The sequence below is a fragment of the Myotis nattereri genome (genome assembly GCF_964212035.1).
Source record: "Myotis nattereri genome assembly, chromosome: 12".
Taxonomy (NCBI): domain Eukaryota; kingdom Metazoa; phylum Chordata; class Mammalia; order Chiroptera; family Vespertilionidae; genus Myotis; species Myotis nattereri.
Window position 1 is genome coordinate 65445876 of NC_138087.1, and position 15046 is coordinate 65460921.

The 15046-nt window shown below is 37.3% G+C and overlaps 1 protein-coding gene across 1 annotated transcript in view; it reads right to left on the reverse strand.

Annotated features, from left to right (window-relative positions):
• Nucleotides 1-7065, reverse strand: part of SHOC1 (shortage in chiasmata 1) — a gene marked incomplete at its 5' end in the record, with an annotated part of 55451 nt that extends 48386 nt beyond the window's left edge. The window contains 3 exons of the mRNA XM_081103149.1: nt 235-319; nt 3747-3870; nt 7021-7065. Coding sequence (XP_080959275.1) covers nt 235-319; nt 3747-3870; nt 7021-7065 — 254 coding nt within the window. The remainder of the gene's footprint in view (nt 1-234; nt 320-3746; nt 3871-7020) is intronic.
• Nucleotides 7066-15046: the final 7981 nt, after the last annotated feature.

Sequence of the window (15046 nt, forward strand, 5' to 3'; positions counted from 1 at the left end):
GCAGGAGTGAGGCAGCCAATCTATGTGTTTCTCTCACATCGATGTTTTTCTCTGTCTTTCCCTCTCTCAAAGATCAATGGAAAAATATCCTCGGTGAGGATTAATAACCAAAAATAAAAAAAGAAGAAGATATGTGAGGATATAAAGGAAAGGATCTTCTCTCTTTGGTTGTCTTGAGGACTTACTGTTTAACTTCTAGATGTAAAAGGTAAATTTGAGGTTAAGGACACATACTTCTCAAGGAATTCCTCCCCAATGCTTGCTTTCCATTGGTCCAAGATTGAGCTATCTGTCATTCCCCAAACTGAAACAGCTGAGACTAGAAAGGAGAATGGTAAACATTAGCTTTCAGAATTTTCTTTTATACTTAATACAAGGAAGCCAAACATTCAACTTTTACATTATGGTGTTACCGTTATTTGTTCATCATGTAGTTTTCCCCAAAGTTATACCAGATTCCAAATATTCAAACAATTATTCTCATTACTACAACCCCCACCCTCACCCAAATCCCTCAATTACAGTCAGAACAATATCACCAGAAGATACCATCCTATTTTTACAGCCTCTCTTTTGCTTATACAGCACTATCCTCCCAGGTCGTGCTGCTCAACAGCTCATATTACTCCTCATAAAGCCTTTATTAACCATTCCAACTCACTCTAATGCATTCGCCATGAAGGGCAGTAATATTGTCAGCAGTACTCCCTCTGGTACTTAATCATATTCAGTCACATATTAAAATTGTATGTCTCTATACTTGTCTCTCAAGTTAGTTCCTTAAGGACAGGAGCTGTGTCATATACTAATATCAAATAAAGCAACGGAGTAAAGGAAGAGTCAAATGACCTGTATTTTACTGCCAGTGTTACTTCTTACTAGTTTTGTTATCTTGAACAAATCACTCAACGTTTGAGTCTGTGCCTCACTGAAAAAATATGAAAGTTTAGTGGAAATCTTTTATGCAGAGTACAAGTTCTAGAATCACTCTGCCTGGTTTTTAATACTTGTACTGGTACTTATTAACTATATGATCTTGGGTAAATCTCTTAGCCTCTTTGTACCTCAGTTTCCTTATCTACAAATTAGAAATAGTAATGGCTTTTTCATAGTGTTTTTATAAAAATTAAATGTGATGAGACATTAAATGTAATTTGCTTTAGAACAGTACCTGAAATATTATAAGAGCCTAATAAATTTCGAGTGTTAATATTTTTTAAAAGATGAAAAGGAAAATAAGTAGGAAGAAATTATAAACTAATTTTTTCCCTTCTGCACTTTTAGAAAAACAGTTTGATAAAAGCTATTGCAACCCGATTGAGACCTTCAATCCATTGACCCTTCCGTTTTTGTAGTGTTCATCCTCTCTCATATCCTCACTTCCTTTCTCAGTTTAGGTTCCATGGCAGCCCCATTACCACTTCCTTGAAAGACTCTTCAGTTGCCTCTTTTTCTCTTGTACTAACTTACAAGGTTTCCCCCAACTCTCCACTTTGTGTAAGTACTCTAGAGCAGCTGAAAATTATTGGGGGGAAAGTCTCCCAGCCATGCCAAATGAACTCACTTGAAATTATGATCATAAATTTCAAAAGGGCATCCAATGTTGACAGATGATAATAATATAACCTCCTAATAAAACTGGCTTTCTCATTTTTGAAGACAACTAACTATTTAACACTTCTCCCCTTGAATTTTCCATTCCCTTACCAACTCTCAGTCTATGGCCTTGCTTCAACATAGAGAACTGATATAAATCAAGAACCACCTTGTCTTTCACCACCAACCCTTCCATCTCCGTGGCTCAGTCCCTAAAACCCCGCCTTCCTGTCCATCACAACGGAAGAACCGCCCTGCCTCTTCACACCAACTCCTCCAATTGCGCTCGATACTACCCCCTTTTATTAAGTTACCCTCTTTTCTTTCCCACATCATTCTTTTCTCTCTTTTTACCAAGACAATTTCCACTGGCAAATATTTTATAGTCTCTTTTCTTATCACGCACACATTTTTTAAATCACACATTAAAAAAACAACAAGAAAACAAAAACATGCTCTGTACCTCACTTCTCCCTTTTCTACTTTGCTTCATAGCAAAATTCATCGGAAGAGTTGTCTGTCTTTACCACCTCACATCCACTTCTCATTCTCTTCTCAACACACTCTAACTAGGCTTTCTTACCCAATATTCTAGGGAAATCTCTCTTACCGAGGTCAGCAATGCCCTAAATTTAGTCAAGCTAATGGTCAGCTCACTATCATCATCTTACTTGACCTTTTAACAGGGACCAATGTTTTCGACGACTACTCCTTTCTTGAAACGCCTTCTTCTTTAGAGTTCTACACCACCACACTTATTTGGGTTTCCTTTCTCACTTGTCTTCTTAAGTGATTCCTCTTTCTTTATCAGCCTTTTAACTGTTGGAATGTTCAAAGGCTCTGTCCTAGGCTCTCTGTTCCATCTATACTCATGCTTTCAGTGATGTCATCTAGTTCCATGAGTTTATGTGCAATTTACATATCAATGACTCCAATCTGAAGCTCTAGCTGTGCTCAAGATTAATATAATCAATTGCCTTCTTGATGTCTCCATTTAGATGCTTAATAGGCATTTTAATCTGGTGAAAGCAGAGCTATTGATTGCAGCCTATGAGATACAAATTGGCTTCCCTATGAGCCTTTTCCTACCTTAGGAAATAGCACTGCCATCCACCCAGTTGCTCAGGTCTGAAACCTAAAATAAATTTTTGAATCTTACACTTTTTTAACCCTCACACTGTGGGTTAGACTTCTAAAGTAAACCCATTTTCAACGATTTCTCACATATCCATTATGATAAGCTAGTCCAAGCCACCATCATCTTTTATGTATAGATTCACCTGATAGTCTAGATCAGTGATGGCGAACCTTTTGAGCTCGGCGTGTCAGCATTTTGAAAAACCCTAACTTAACTCTGGTGCCGCGTCACATATAGAAATTTTTTGATATTTGCAACCATAGTAAAACAAATATGTATATTTTTGATATTTATTTTATATATTTAAATGCCATTTAACAAAGAAAAATCAACCAAAAAAATGAGTTCGCCATCACTGGTCTAGACTCTGAACCACTTAAAATTACTTTCAGATTGACTCTCCTGTCTTCAACTCTTGCCTCCCAATCACTATCCCTTCCATCCTCTAGACAACTAGAATAATTTTTCTAAAGCTTAAATCAGGTCATGTCACTCCCTGTCCTAAAACTCTTCAATGACTTACCACATTAGCCATACTGTAAACAAACTCCATATTATGAGCTTCAAAGCCTTATATCTTTTAGAGATGCCTACTTCTCAGATCTCCATTTTCATGAGCCAGTCACAATGGCCTAATTTTCTGGTCCTTACACACATCAAGTTTATCCCTAGTCAGGAACTTTACATTTGCTTGAAAGGCTTCTCTCCATCTTTTTATGGTTACTGCCTTTTCATCATTCTGATCTCAACTCAAATGTCCACCTCTTCATAGAAGTCCTTCCCTAACCATATTCAGAAATAGCACTCTCTACTCCTAAAATTTCATATCACATTAACTATTGTCTTATCCTTTATTCATTTCTAGAATAAGCTTTTCAATTCCTTAGTTTGCCACCCAAATAAGTTCAATGTGTTTTATTTAATAAGAAAAGCACTGTATTTCTTAATTTACTGTGCTAAACTCTAAAATAATTTTTAAAATAGATTATTAAGAAATAAAAGTAAAACATACCTCTTGTCCATGGCCTCCTAAATTTATGATCAGTAACTTCTGCATAATAATTTCCATCTTTATATAAACATGAAGGGATTCGAAGCAATAAAGCATCTCTGCAAAATTTCTTTCTAACTACATTCTATGTAAGAAAGCAAGATTATAAAATATTTTAATATATTAAACATATTTACGAATATTCAGATTAAAATTCTCTATTCTTTAAAATATATGGTTTTTAAAAAAATCCTCAGATAACCACTGCTTTAAAATATATATATATATACATATATATATGTGTATATATATGTATATGTGTATATATATATATATATATATATGTTTTTATTTATTTCAGAGAGAGGAAGAGAGAGGGACAGAGAGACAGAAACATCAATGAGGGAGAAACATTGATTGGCTGCCTCCTGCACGTCCCCTACTGGGGATCGAACCTGCAACCCAGGCATGTGCCCTGATCTGGAATTGAACCAGTGACTTCCTGGTGCATGGGATGATGCTCAACCAACTGAGCAACACCAGCTGGGCTAAATGTATGTTATTTTTATTTAAAGGTAATATATGCTCATTATAAAACATAAAATAACACAGAACCACATACTGAGAAAATCAAGGTCCCTGGTAATATCAGTATTAGTTTGGTATAGTTTCCCACAGTCTTTTTTTCCAGGTTAGGCCAAAATATGTGTGTGTGTGTGTGTGGTGTGTCTGACAAAAAAAATGGGATCACATCATTTACATACCATTTAGCAATGTGGTTTTTTTCACTTAGTAAAACATAGCTGTCTTAATATTTTTCTTCTATGTCTTTGCATTATTTCACTTGTGAGAACCATCAAATGTTTTTCTAATTTTAAAAACTCTAATAGCCCTGACCGGTTTGGCTCAGTGGATAGAGCATGCAGACTGAAGAGTCCCAGGTTCGATTCTGGTCAAGGGCATGTACCTTGGTTGCAGGCACATCCCCAGTAGGGGGTGTGCAAGAGGCAGCTGATCGATGTTTCTCTCTCATCGATGTTTCTAACTCTCTATCCCTCTCCTTTCCTCTCTGTAAAAAATCAATAAAATATATTTTTTAAAAAAACTCTAATAAATAAAGCTAGTTCTTTAAAAGAATGTTAAATCAGCTAAGCAAACTTGTAAATTGAAGTTCTCTATAATTCCATTCTGCCTTTACTTTCCTGTTTTATCTCCCATTACTCTCTAATACTAACTGTTCTCTTTAAATAGACTTGTCTCCTTATTACCTCCCTTAACATTTAGCAGTCACTTCCTTACCAGGCACACCATGGTTATTGTTTGCCTCTGAAAAATGCCCCACTACTCCACTCTATCAACAACCTATTCGTCTTTTAAGGCTTGTCTTAAGCAATAGCTCCTCTAAGAAGTCATCCCTCAATGATTCTCAACTTCCCACAGAGTTCAATATTTTAGGAAGTTGAACAAGTGATTGTTTCGTGCATAATTCCCCAAGAGTTTTATGTTTGCTGAAGGTGTTAAAACATATTAAATAACAGATACTCATTATCCAAGAATAAATGGTACAAAGAAAAGATCAGTTAATTTATATGAGAATCAAAGGTTCACAGTAAGAAGGAAAAACAGCTCGATTGGAACTTTATCTAAAAGAAACACAAAACTTATAAAAAATTAAATTTTATACCTAACAAAATTTTGTTTATAATTAGTTTATAATTGTAATAGTTTTGTCATAATTTCCCTACAAACTGTATTAAGTGATGATATGCATGATATTAGTCATACTTCACCTTTGATCATAAAAAGATATTTTTAGAAAATATTTGAGGATTTAGTCAAATTTCCCCAAGGTATCTCTGACTCTGATATTCAAACCATTCTCTTCTTTTTGTTTGTTAACTGATATAATTTTGCAAGATCCTCATTTGATAAAAGGTTTACCTGCTTTTGAGTAGTTCTTCAACACTGTTTTCATGAATTCTACAAAATCCTGCATTTTTTGTAAGAGTTGCCATTTATTAGTATCATATTTGTACTGTATTTGAACAAGAAATTAAGGTACTATGGGCAAGATTAAAGTTTGAAGATGTTTGAGTATAGACTAATTTTGCAAGTGGCCAATCCTATATAATAAAAGCCTAATATCTAAGTGTCCGACTGTCTGTTTGACCAGTTGCTATGATGCACACTAACCACCAGGGGGCAGATGCTCCAACTGGTAGGTTAGCTTGCTGCTGGGGTCCAGCCGATTGGGGCAGGGCAAGATGGGCTGGACACACCCTAGAGCCCTTCCGTGGTCCCTCCCAGCCCCAATTGTGCACCAGTGGGGTCCCTCGGCTTGGCCTGCACCCTCTCACAATCTGGGACCCCTTAGGGGATGTCAGAGAGTCAGTTTCAGCCTGATCTCCGCTGGCCAGGCCGAGGGACCCCAATGGTGCATGAATCTGTGCACTGGGTTTCTAGTATATTCATAAATATATTTGTATAACAATGATCTCTGATTTCTTATCATATATATGTTATAATGACACATTTGCCTCCCTCACTTATGAAGGAGTAATAAAATCTGAAAATGCCTTTATTTTCTGTCAAATGTAACACAATTTTGGTTATACTGGAATAATTTTTTTTCCTGGGTAGATGGGGTCAAGGTTATAAAAAACCCCAAAAATTTAACTTGTGAATTAAGAACATAAGAACAGTGAACTCTTGTATGACAAGTACTCCAGTTAGTTCTTAACAATGTGCCTTGGTTGACTCTCAGCTTTGTACAAACTATTTGACTTCTCTAGACATTAGTTTCCTAACCTTTAACACTGTAAAACCTTTATAATAATAGTATCTACCTCAAGTAGTTATGATGATCAAATGACATAATCTATCACAAGAGCAAATGATCAAATGATATGACCCATCAAACAAACAATGTACCTGGCCCATAGTAAGTGGTCAATACTGTTATTTTATCATAAAGATAACTGAGATTGCCTTTCCCTCCCCCTCCTTTCAATAAAGATTACTCAAGATTATTCATAAAAGCAGCCCAAACTTGCCAAGTTTCCTTTTTTCCCCCTAAGAGTTTTAATTTCATGTTATATTGTCAATTATCTTTCCCAAACTGCCATTTTTAAGGTATATTAAAAGTAAAAAGTAATTTTAAATAAATCTCAAAGCAACTAGACTGAGGATGATTCCAAGGACAACTGCAAAATGTTCATAATCATGTTGTGAATGCAGATAGCACTGTTTATATCACAATTCTTAGTAAGAAGGTGGTGACCCAGTAACACCCTACCTCGTATAAATAGTCTATTGCACAATATTTGAATATTGAAAACATTTCTTCTTCCTTTCAAAGCAGTACAAATTTCAACACCTGGAAAAATAAAAATAAAATTAAATGCTGATAAAATAGCGAAGCCAGGAACAGACAAATCATTCTTAATCACAAAACTTTGGTCATTCATTAAAAAAAAGGCTCTGAATGATAAAAAAATTAATTATGAACATAATACTTATTAAAGACTTATAGCTAATCTATAAATATGTTGATATAAAATTTTCACATTGTTGAATTCACTCAACTTCTAGTTGGGAGATTGAAATATATTTAATGTGATCGTTTTGTTGCAAAAGAGGCTAGAGTTTACAAAATTGATAGAGTAGTTTTCTCAGGATAACCGTATTTCTTAAGTGACTTTAAAATTGAATAACCAAGGGCAAAACTGTGCTGAAGCAGTGGAGTAGGATTTGGGAAATTCTGCTTAGAAAATAAAAAGCCTGCCTTGGCTGGTGTGGCTCAATTGGTGGGGTGTTTTCCCATGCACCATGGGGTTGCCAGTTCAGTTCCCAGTCAGGGCACATGCCCAGGTTGTGGTCTCGGTCCCCGGTAGGGGGCCTGCAGCAGGCCTCTTATATGGATGTTTCTCTTTCTCCCTCATCCTTCCTCTATTTCTAAAAAGCAGTAAACATGCCCAGCCAGTGTGGCTCCGTGGTTGAGCATCAACCTGTGAACCAGGAGATCACAGTTTGATTCCTGGTCAGGGCACATGCCCAGGTTGTGGGCTTGGTCCCCAGTGTGGGGCATACAGAAGGTAGCTAATCAATGATTCTCTCTTATCATTGACTAGAAGCTCAATGCACGAAATTTGTGCAAGAGGCTCAGCCCTCGCAGCCCCGGCTTCATCCAGAAGGTCATCTGGAAGGAAGTCTGGAAGGTTGTTAAGGTATCTGGTCTAATTAGCATATTACGCTTTTATTATTATAGATGCTTCTATCTCTCTCTCATCCTTCCTCTCTGAAATCAATAAAACTATATTAAACAAAAGTTAAAAACGAACTCTACCTAGTTTATCCATTCAGTTTATTGTCAATATTTACCTTAAATTTTCCTTCCTCGAACTTCTTAAATTTTCCAGTATTTCTCTTTTAGATTCATCATGCCCATTGACTACCTTAAACAATAATTACTGTTGTATTGAACTTAATCATTTAAACTCATCTAAATATATAGTACTTAAATAAGACACCAAGTTATATACACTCATAGAATTCCTTTAAGCTGCAATTTAATTTTATTGCATTCTAGATATTGGAATCCATCTTATAGTGGTGGATGAATAGGAAGATAAATAGGCCTTATTTCTAAAATCAAAGACAAGGGGGGGGAAATAAGCAAAATCATGGCTAGAGAAAATGTATTTTAAAATAGCCACCTTCTGAATAGCAGCAGTTCCTGAAATATTTTTCCTGACCTGTTTTTAAATATTTTATTTCTCCTGTGCTACCTACTGACCTGCATTTATTGGGCCAAAATGGAAATAAATACAAATAATTAGGCCAGGTGCTTATGCACCAGGTGGAAAAGTACAGTTTCCCAAGATTTTTTCTTCCCAGCTTTACTGAGGTGTAATTGACAAGTTAAAAACTGTACATGCCCGCCTGGCGGCTCAGTGGTTGAGCACGGACCTGTGAACCAGGAGGTCAGGGTTTGATTCTGGCCAGGGCACAGCCGGGTGTGCAGACTCAAGCCCAGTAGGGGGCGTGCAGGACGCAGCCAACCAACGATTCTCTCTCATCGTTATTTCTCTCTCTCTCTCTCCCTTCCTCTCTGAAACCAATAAAAATATATTTAAAAAATAAAAACTGCATCTATTTAAAGTGTACATATATACAATGCACGTAATTTCCGAGATTATGTAAGACCACACACAGGCGCGTGTGAATCTCCTCCCACTAGCCTAAGGCATCAGATTTCTCCCCTTCCTCACTCCGCCACATAAAAACGGCACTTTCAGTAAAATCGCGCAAGAGCAAATCAAAATTTCAATATTCAATACTTTCTCACATTGTGTGAACTATGCAACTTCTAGTTAGTGGGTTGAAGTCCTATTGGCCTTTCTGTGCCCTTCACAGCCTCTGTTGCCGCCGAATAAGGTGAGTGGACGCTGGTTCTGAGGTCCTGTGACTTATTTAAAAAGCCCCATAAACCTGTTTTCCAGGGATTTCAGAGCTGCCATCCCGACCTTTCCTTCTCCTCACATCAAGAACACTCTCCCTCCCTTCTCCCTCCAGCCTCTCTGACCTTTTACTGGAGGTTAAAACAGCTTCCCACGGACCTTCGCTGGAGAAAATGCCCGCCCACAGCACCCGTGACCTCTGACCCTGAGCTCAGCGTCCCCATTGGCCAGCCCGGCCAGAACAGGCCCGCCCCTCAGGCTCCGGCGCTTCCGGAAGCGGTTGCTCCTTCCTGGTGTTCCCAGGCTCGTGGAGGCCACCAGAGGGCGGGACCTGGTCAGCGCCGAGGTCCTCGGGGGTGAGCAAAGTCCAGGTCACACGAGCTAAGGAGGGGGAAGGTGGAGAAGGTGGTGGAAGCCACGGGTGCCAGATGGGGAAGGTCCGGGAGACCTGGCGAAGGAGCCTGCGCCTCTTCCGTAGCGGCCACACCACCATTACGCTATAATCCTGGCCAGATGCGACGGGTCCGGGTCCAGGAGGAGGGCAAGGGCAGAAGCGTTCCAGCGGTGAAAGTCAGAGGATCTGACAACCAAACAGATCCAGGGAAAGAGCAAGCAAAAGGGTGGAGGCCAGCGTGACTCAGGTGTCTGGCTAGGTGTTGGCTGGGCCTTGATGGCGGAAGAACATGTGAGGAGCGGCCGGAAGTTAGAGTTGGGGCCTCGGGATTGTAAACCTTGACTGATAGCCACGCCCTCACTCGCACACTCATTGGGGAATCTTTAGGCCCATCTGATAAGGAAAGGAATTGTTCCTTTCTCTGTGTTTCTTAACTCCTGCCTTCCTTTCCATAACATAGCCAGACATGACATTCTTTCCCAGGAGATTGCAAGAAGTAACATGCATGTATTTATTTTACTAACACGTGGCTGTCTTACAAAGCTAATGATTAACGAAGTACTATTGTGAAAGGTCAGTCAATAAACCACATTACTCTCCTAAGGTACCTGCTTTGTTTTGTACAGGTTTGTGCAGTTTGCTCCAGTGATGTGGATTTAATTGTTGGGCAATAATCAGTTACAAAGATGTCCATCTTGCATTGAGGGACATTAATTATTTTGCATTCTTGGATGTATACCTTTTAATAAGACTAAAGTTACATAAAACAAAAGCAACACCTAGTTATACTCATTGTAACAAGTGAAATCATCCAAAGATGAATATAGAAAAAGTAATGTCCATTATTATCCCGATTCCCAGGCAACCAATGCTAGTCTGAGGTGTATTTTTTCACACCTTCTTACATATTCATACAAATTTATATAGACATGCATACACAAAATAGGTTGACCAATTATATAAAAATAGGTAATTTGTTTTTCTCACTAATCAATACCTCATAAACAAACTTCTAGATCAGGATATATAGATTTAACTCATTTTTAACAGCTGCATAATATTTCATAGTAAGGTAATGCCATGATTTATCCAAATATTATACCACTTTTGGATTTAACAGATTGTTTCCAGTTTTTTGCCTTGACAAATTATGCCACAGTAAGAATTCTTGGACATGTGGTCTTGAATATTGTTGCTTTTATTTCTGTGATGTAGAATTGTGTTGCTTTGCTGTCTCAAATGATAAAGCATTTCAAATGTAATAGATATTGTCAATTAACCTTATGAAAATTTGTAGCAATTTATGTTAATAGTGCCTGAGAGGGACCATTATCCTGAATACTCAACAGAAATAAATACATTGCTTTTTAAAAGTGTTTGCTGATCTGCATAAAAAATACAATCTTGTTTTAATTCACAGTTCTCTGATTACTGCTGAGATTACCCACTTTTTTAGATGTTTATGAGCTCTTTGGATTTTTCTTTCAGGAATTAATTGCCTAATGTGTATGTGTGTTTGTGTATATATATGTGTGTGTATGTATGTTTGTGTGTCTATGAGATCAGGCACTTTTTCTGTTGAATAGTTTGTCTTTTGGAAGATCTTATATACAGGCATATTAGTTCATATCAGGTTTGGCTATAGAAATAACATAAAATTCTAAAATAATACTAAATTTATTTCTCTTTCAGTAAATGAAGTACAGAGGTGAAATATTCGGAACTGATATGGCAGCTGTGCCCCACAAAGTCCTCAGGGACTTACCTTCCAGCTCATTACTCTGATATTTCTATGTTGTGATCCTTATTTTCATGGTCTCAGGTGGCAGGATCTGTTTCAGGCAGCAGGATAGAGAAAGGAATGAAAAAGATGAGAGGCCCAGGGCACAATGTTTCTTTATATATCTGTAATTAAAATTGTAAAATATAATATCTTCTATAATAATAAAAGTATAATATGCTACTTAGAACAGATGTTCTTCTGGACGTCCTTCCTGACCAAGCCGCAGTGGGCTGAGGCAGAGGCAGAGGCAGAGGCCCCGGCCACCACAGTGGGCGGGGGCAGAGGCAGAGGAAGAGGGGGAGGAGGCCGGGGGCTGATCGTTCGGGCCTCTAGGTCATATAGAAAATACATAAGATAATGTACAGTTTAAAAATATATTTTTTAAAAACATCCCTGCAGCCTCCACTCAAGTGAAGAAACAGCATTTTGAGAATTTCAGAAACTCTTTTTCCTTTTCTAATCACAACTCTCCCTAAAGGAAATCTCCCCTTAGACCTAGAGATTACTATAATCCTGACTTTATGGTAATCATTGCTTTGCCTTGCTTTAAAGTATGCATTTCCATGTATGCATTTTTAAAGGATATAGTTTTGCCTATTTTTGAATCTTACTATTTGTGTTAGTTTGGTTTTCGCTTCTATTCAATCGATGTTGTATGTATATGTAAATTCAATTTCCTGCTGAGTAGTATACCAGTGCATAAATATACCTCAACTTATCTATCCATTCTGCTGCTGATGGATCTTTGGGTTATTGCAGTTCTTGGCAATTACAAATAATGCTGCTACCAATATCCTTTTACACGTACCCTAGTACACATATACGTTTCTCTAGAATATAAATTTGAGAATGAATTTCTGGTTTATTGAGTATGCATAACTTCACATTTATTCAATATCACACTGTTTTCCAAAGTGATTGTACCAATTTACACTCTCACCAACACTGTTTGAGAGTTCCTGTTGCTTTGTATCCTCACCAACCCTTAGCAATGTCATACTATTTAATTTTGAGAATCTGGTAAGTATTCAGGTGCCTCTTAAGGAAGGTTCCCATAAGCTGCTACATAAGACTTCTGCTTCCATCTGATTGGCCAGGACCTAGTCACATGGTCACTCAGCTGTAATAAAGTCTAGCAGATGCATTGCTTATTCTGGAGAGTCCTGTGCATGGCATAAATATGGCAGATAGTCAGCTTGAGATGGAATTGCTGATTAGTCTGAACTACAAAATGCAGAAAATCTGGATATATGGAATGAAATAATATTGCACAAATGTGTTGCATAAGTAACTTGTCTTATGGTGCTAATTTATGGGTGTAGTCTCACATACTATCTTTTGATCAGTAAGGGACTATTTTACATCAATAGATTCAGAGCAAACATTTTAGCACACCATATTTAATATAATTAAACTAGATAATAATGCTAGAAAAGAGCTGTGGTAGCATCACCATGTAAGGAAATTCTCACAAGTATAGAAGACAAACCTAACATTTCATATTCGTGTAGTTTTACCTTTTTTCAAATAAAGAAGCCAAGTGCTATTGTAGCCTATATTTACAACATTTGTCTTTGTAAATACTGACATTTTTCTGTTCCATACATTCAACACCTCAACATTTTTCTAATTATGAGCCTATTCAGACCTTACATGTTTATTGGGTCTTTTACATACATTGAACAATTCGCTTGAGCTAAGCTTCTGGCCAGGATGAAAATTTTATCCATGCTTAGACCTGATTCTGTATCCCTGAAGAAGCCAGAGTCTGGAATAAATACATACACTTGAGTGTTTATTTCCTTGGGGAAAATGGAAGGGATAATTCTATGCTTTAAAATTTTCCTGGGTAACACTCTAATATTTCTCATATTGTTTGGTCCAGTGAGGATAAGCAGTTTGCCTATAATTACATAGATAGGTCTAGACAGGTCTTCTGACTTCCATCCAGTGAGTGTAGTTGTTCATTCATTGATTTATCCATTAGTTATTTTTAAGCACATATTATGTGTAAGGAACTATGCTAGTTGGGAAGAGCAAAGGATTCTACTCTGTCAATGCGGAGACAAATTAAGATGTTTGTATAAATGACTAGTTATTCTCTGGGGAAATTTATGTCGTAAGTTATAGGAGTATAAAAAGGAAATATAGTCATGCGCCACATAACATTTTGGCTAACAATGGACCACATATACAATGGTGGTCCCATAAGATCAAAATAGAGCAGAAAAATTCCAATCTCTTAGTGATATTGTAGCCATCATAGCATCATAGTGCAACACACTATTCACATTTGTGGTGTTACTGGTATAAACAAAACTCCTGCACTGCCAGTAGTATAAGCATAAAACATATGCCCTGGCCAGGTGGCTCAGTTGGCTGGAGCATCATTCCAGGTGCACCAAAAGGTTGCAGGGTCGTTTCCTGGTCAGGGCATGTACCTAGGTTGTGGGTTCAATTCCCAGTCAGTCTTGGTTGGTCTGGATAGGGGCGTTTATGGGAGGCAATGGATTGATGTTTCTCTCACACATTGATCTCTCTCTCTCTCTCTCTCTCTCTCTCTCTCTCTCTCTCTCTCTCTCTTTCTCCTTTATGTATTGTATATTTTATCATTTTTAAAGAGTGTATTCTTATTATAAAAAAAATGTTTGCTGTGAAACAGTAGGCCGACAGCAGACTCATACATACCATGTCCAGTTGCATCATTTTCTCTTGTACTTGACTTAATTTTGTGCTGCTTTGTACAGTAATATGTTGTGCAGGCTTGTGGCCTGGGAGCAATAGGCTGCACCATATAGCCTAGGTGGGTAGTAGGTATACAATCCAGGTTTGTTTAAATATAATCAATGACATTCACAGGACAAAATCACCTAATGACGCATTTCTCAGAATGTGTCCCTGTCATTAAGCAACACATGACTGTAATGCTTTATTATTTTAACAAATAAGTTATAGAGATACAGAAAAATAATTGATTAAATAACTCATTTCAGTATTTCCCCATGTTAACACACCTATGGGAAATCTAGTTGCTTGAACCACAAAAACCATAACAGCACTACTATGTCTCTAAAGGAAAATAAACTACCTTGTAAACATATAACTTCCTAGGATCTAAACTTGCAAATTTGAGCTGTAATAAGTTATAACAAGTGTTGCAAACATTTAAGGTAGCAAACATCATCCTTACAAAAGCTGGAAAAACTATTTTAAAAAATATATGTTTTTATTAATTTCAGAGAGGAAAGGAGAAGAAGAAAGAGATAGAAACATCAGTGATGAGAATTGATCGACTACCTTCTGCATGTCCCACACTTTGGACTGAGCCCGCAACCTGGGCATGTGACTAGGAATCAAACTGTGACCTCCTGGTTCATAGGTTGATGCTCAACCACTGAGCCATGCCGTGTGGACAACTATTATTTTTTTTAATCTTCAAAAAAGTCTTTACTGTTGTATGAGGCATTCTAGATTGCAGTTATGCTTTATAATTTTTAAATAGAGGAGATAGTTCATTGAGCTAAATTTTGGGAAGAAGGATATTACATTAATAACAATTTCATGTGCAGGAAAAGTTATTTTATGAAAAGCTGAGGGTAGGCTTTTCTCATAAATTAAAATATATTTAAACAGCAATTCTTGCCACTTGATGTTTTAAATTTAGACCCAATCTTATACCTCAGAA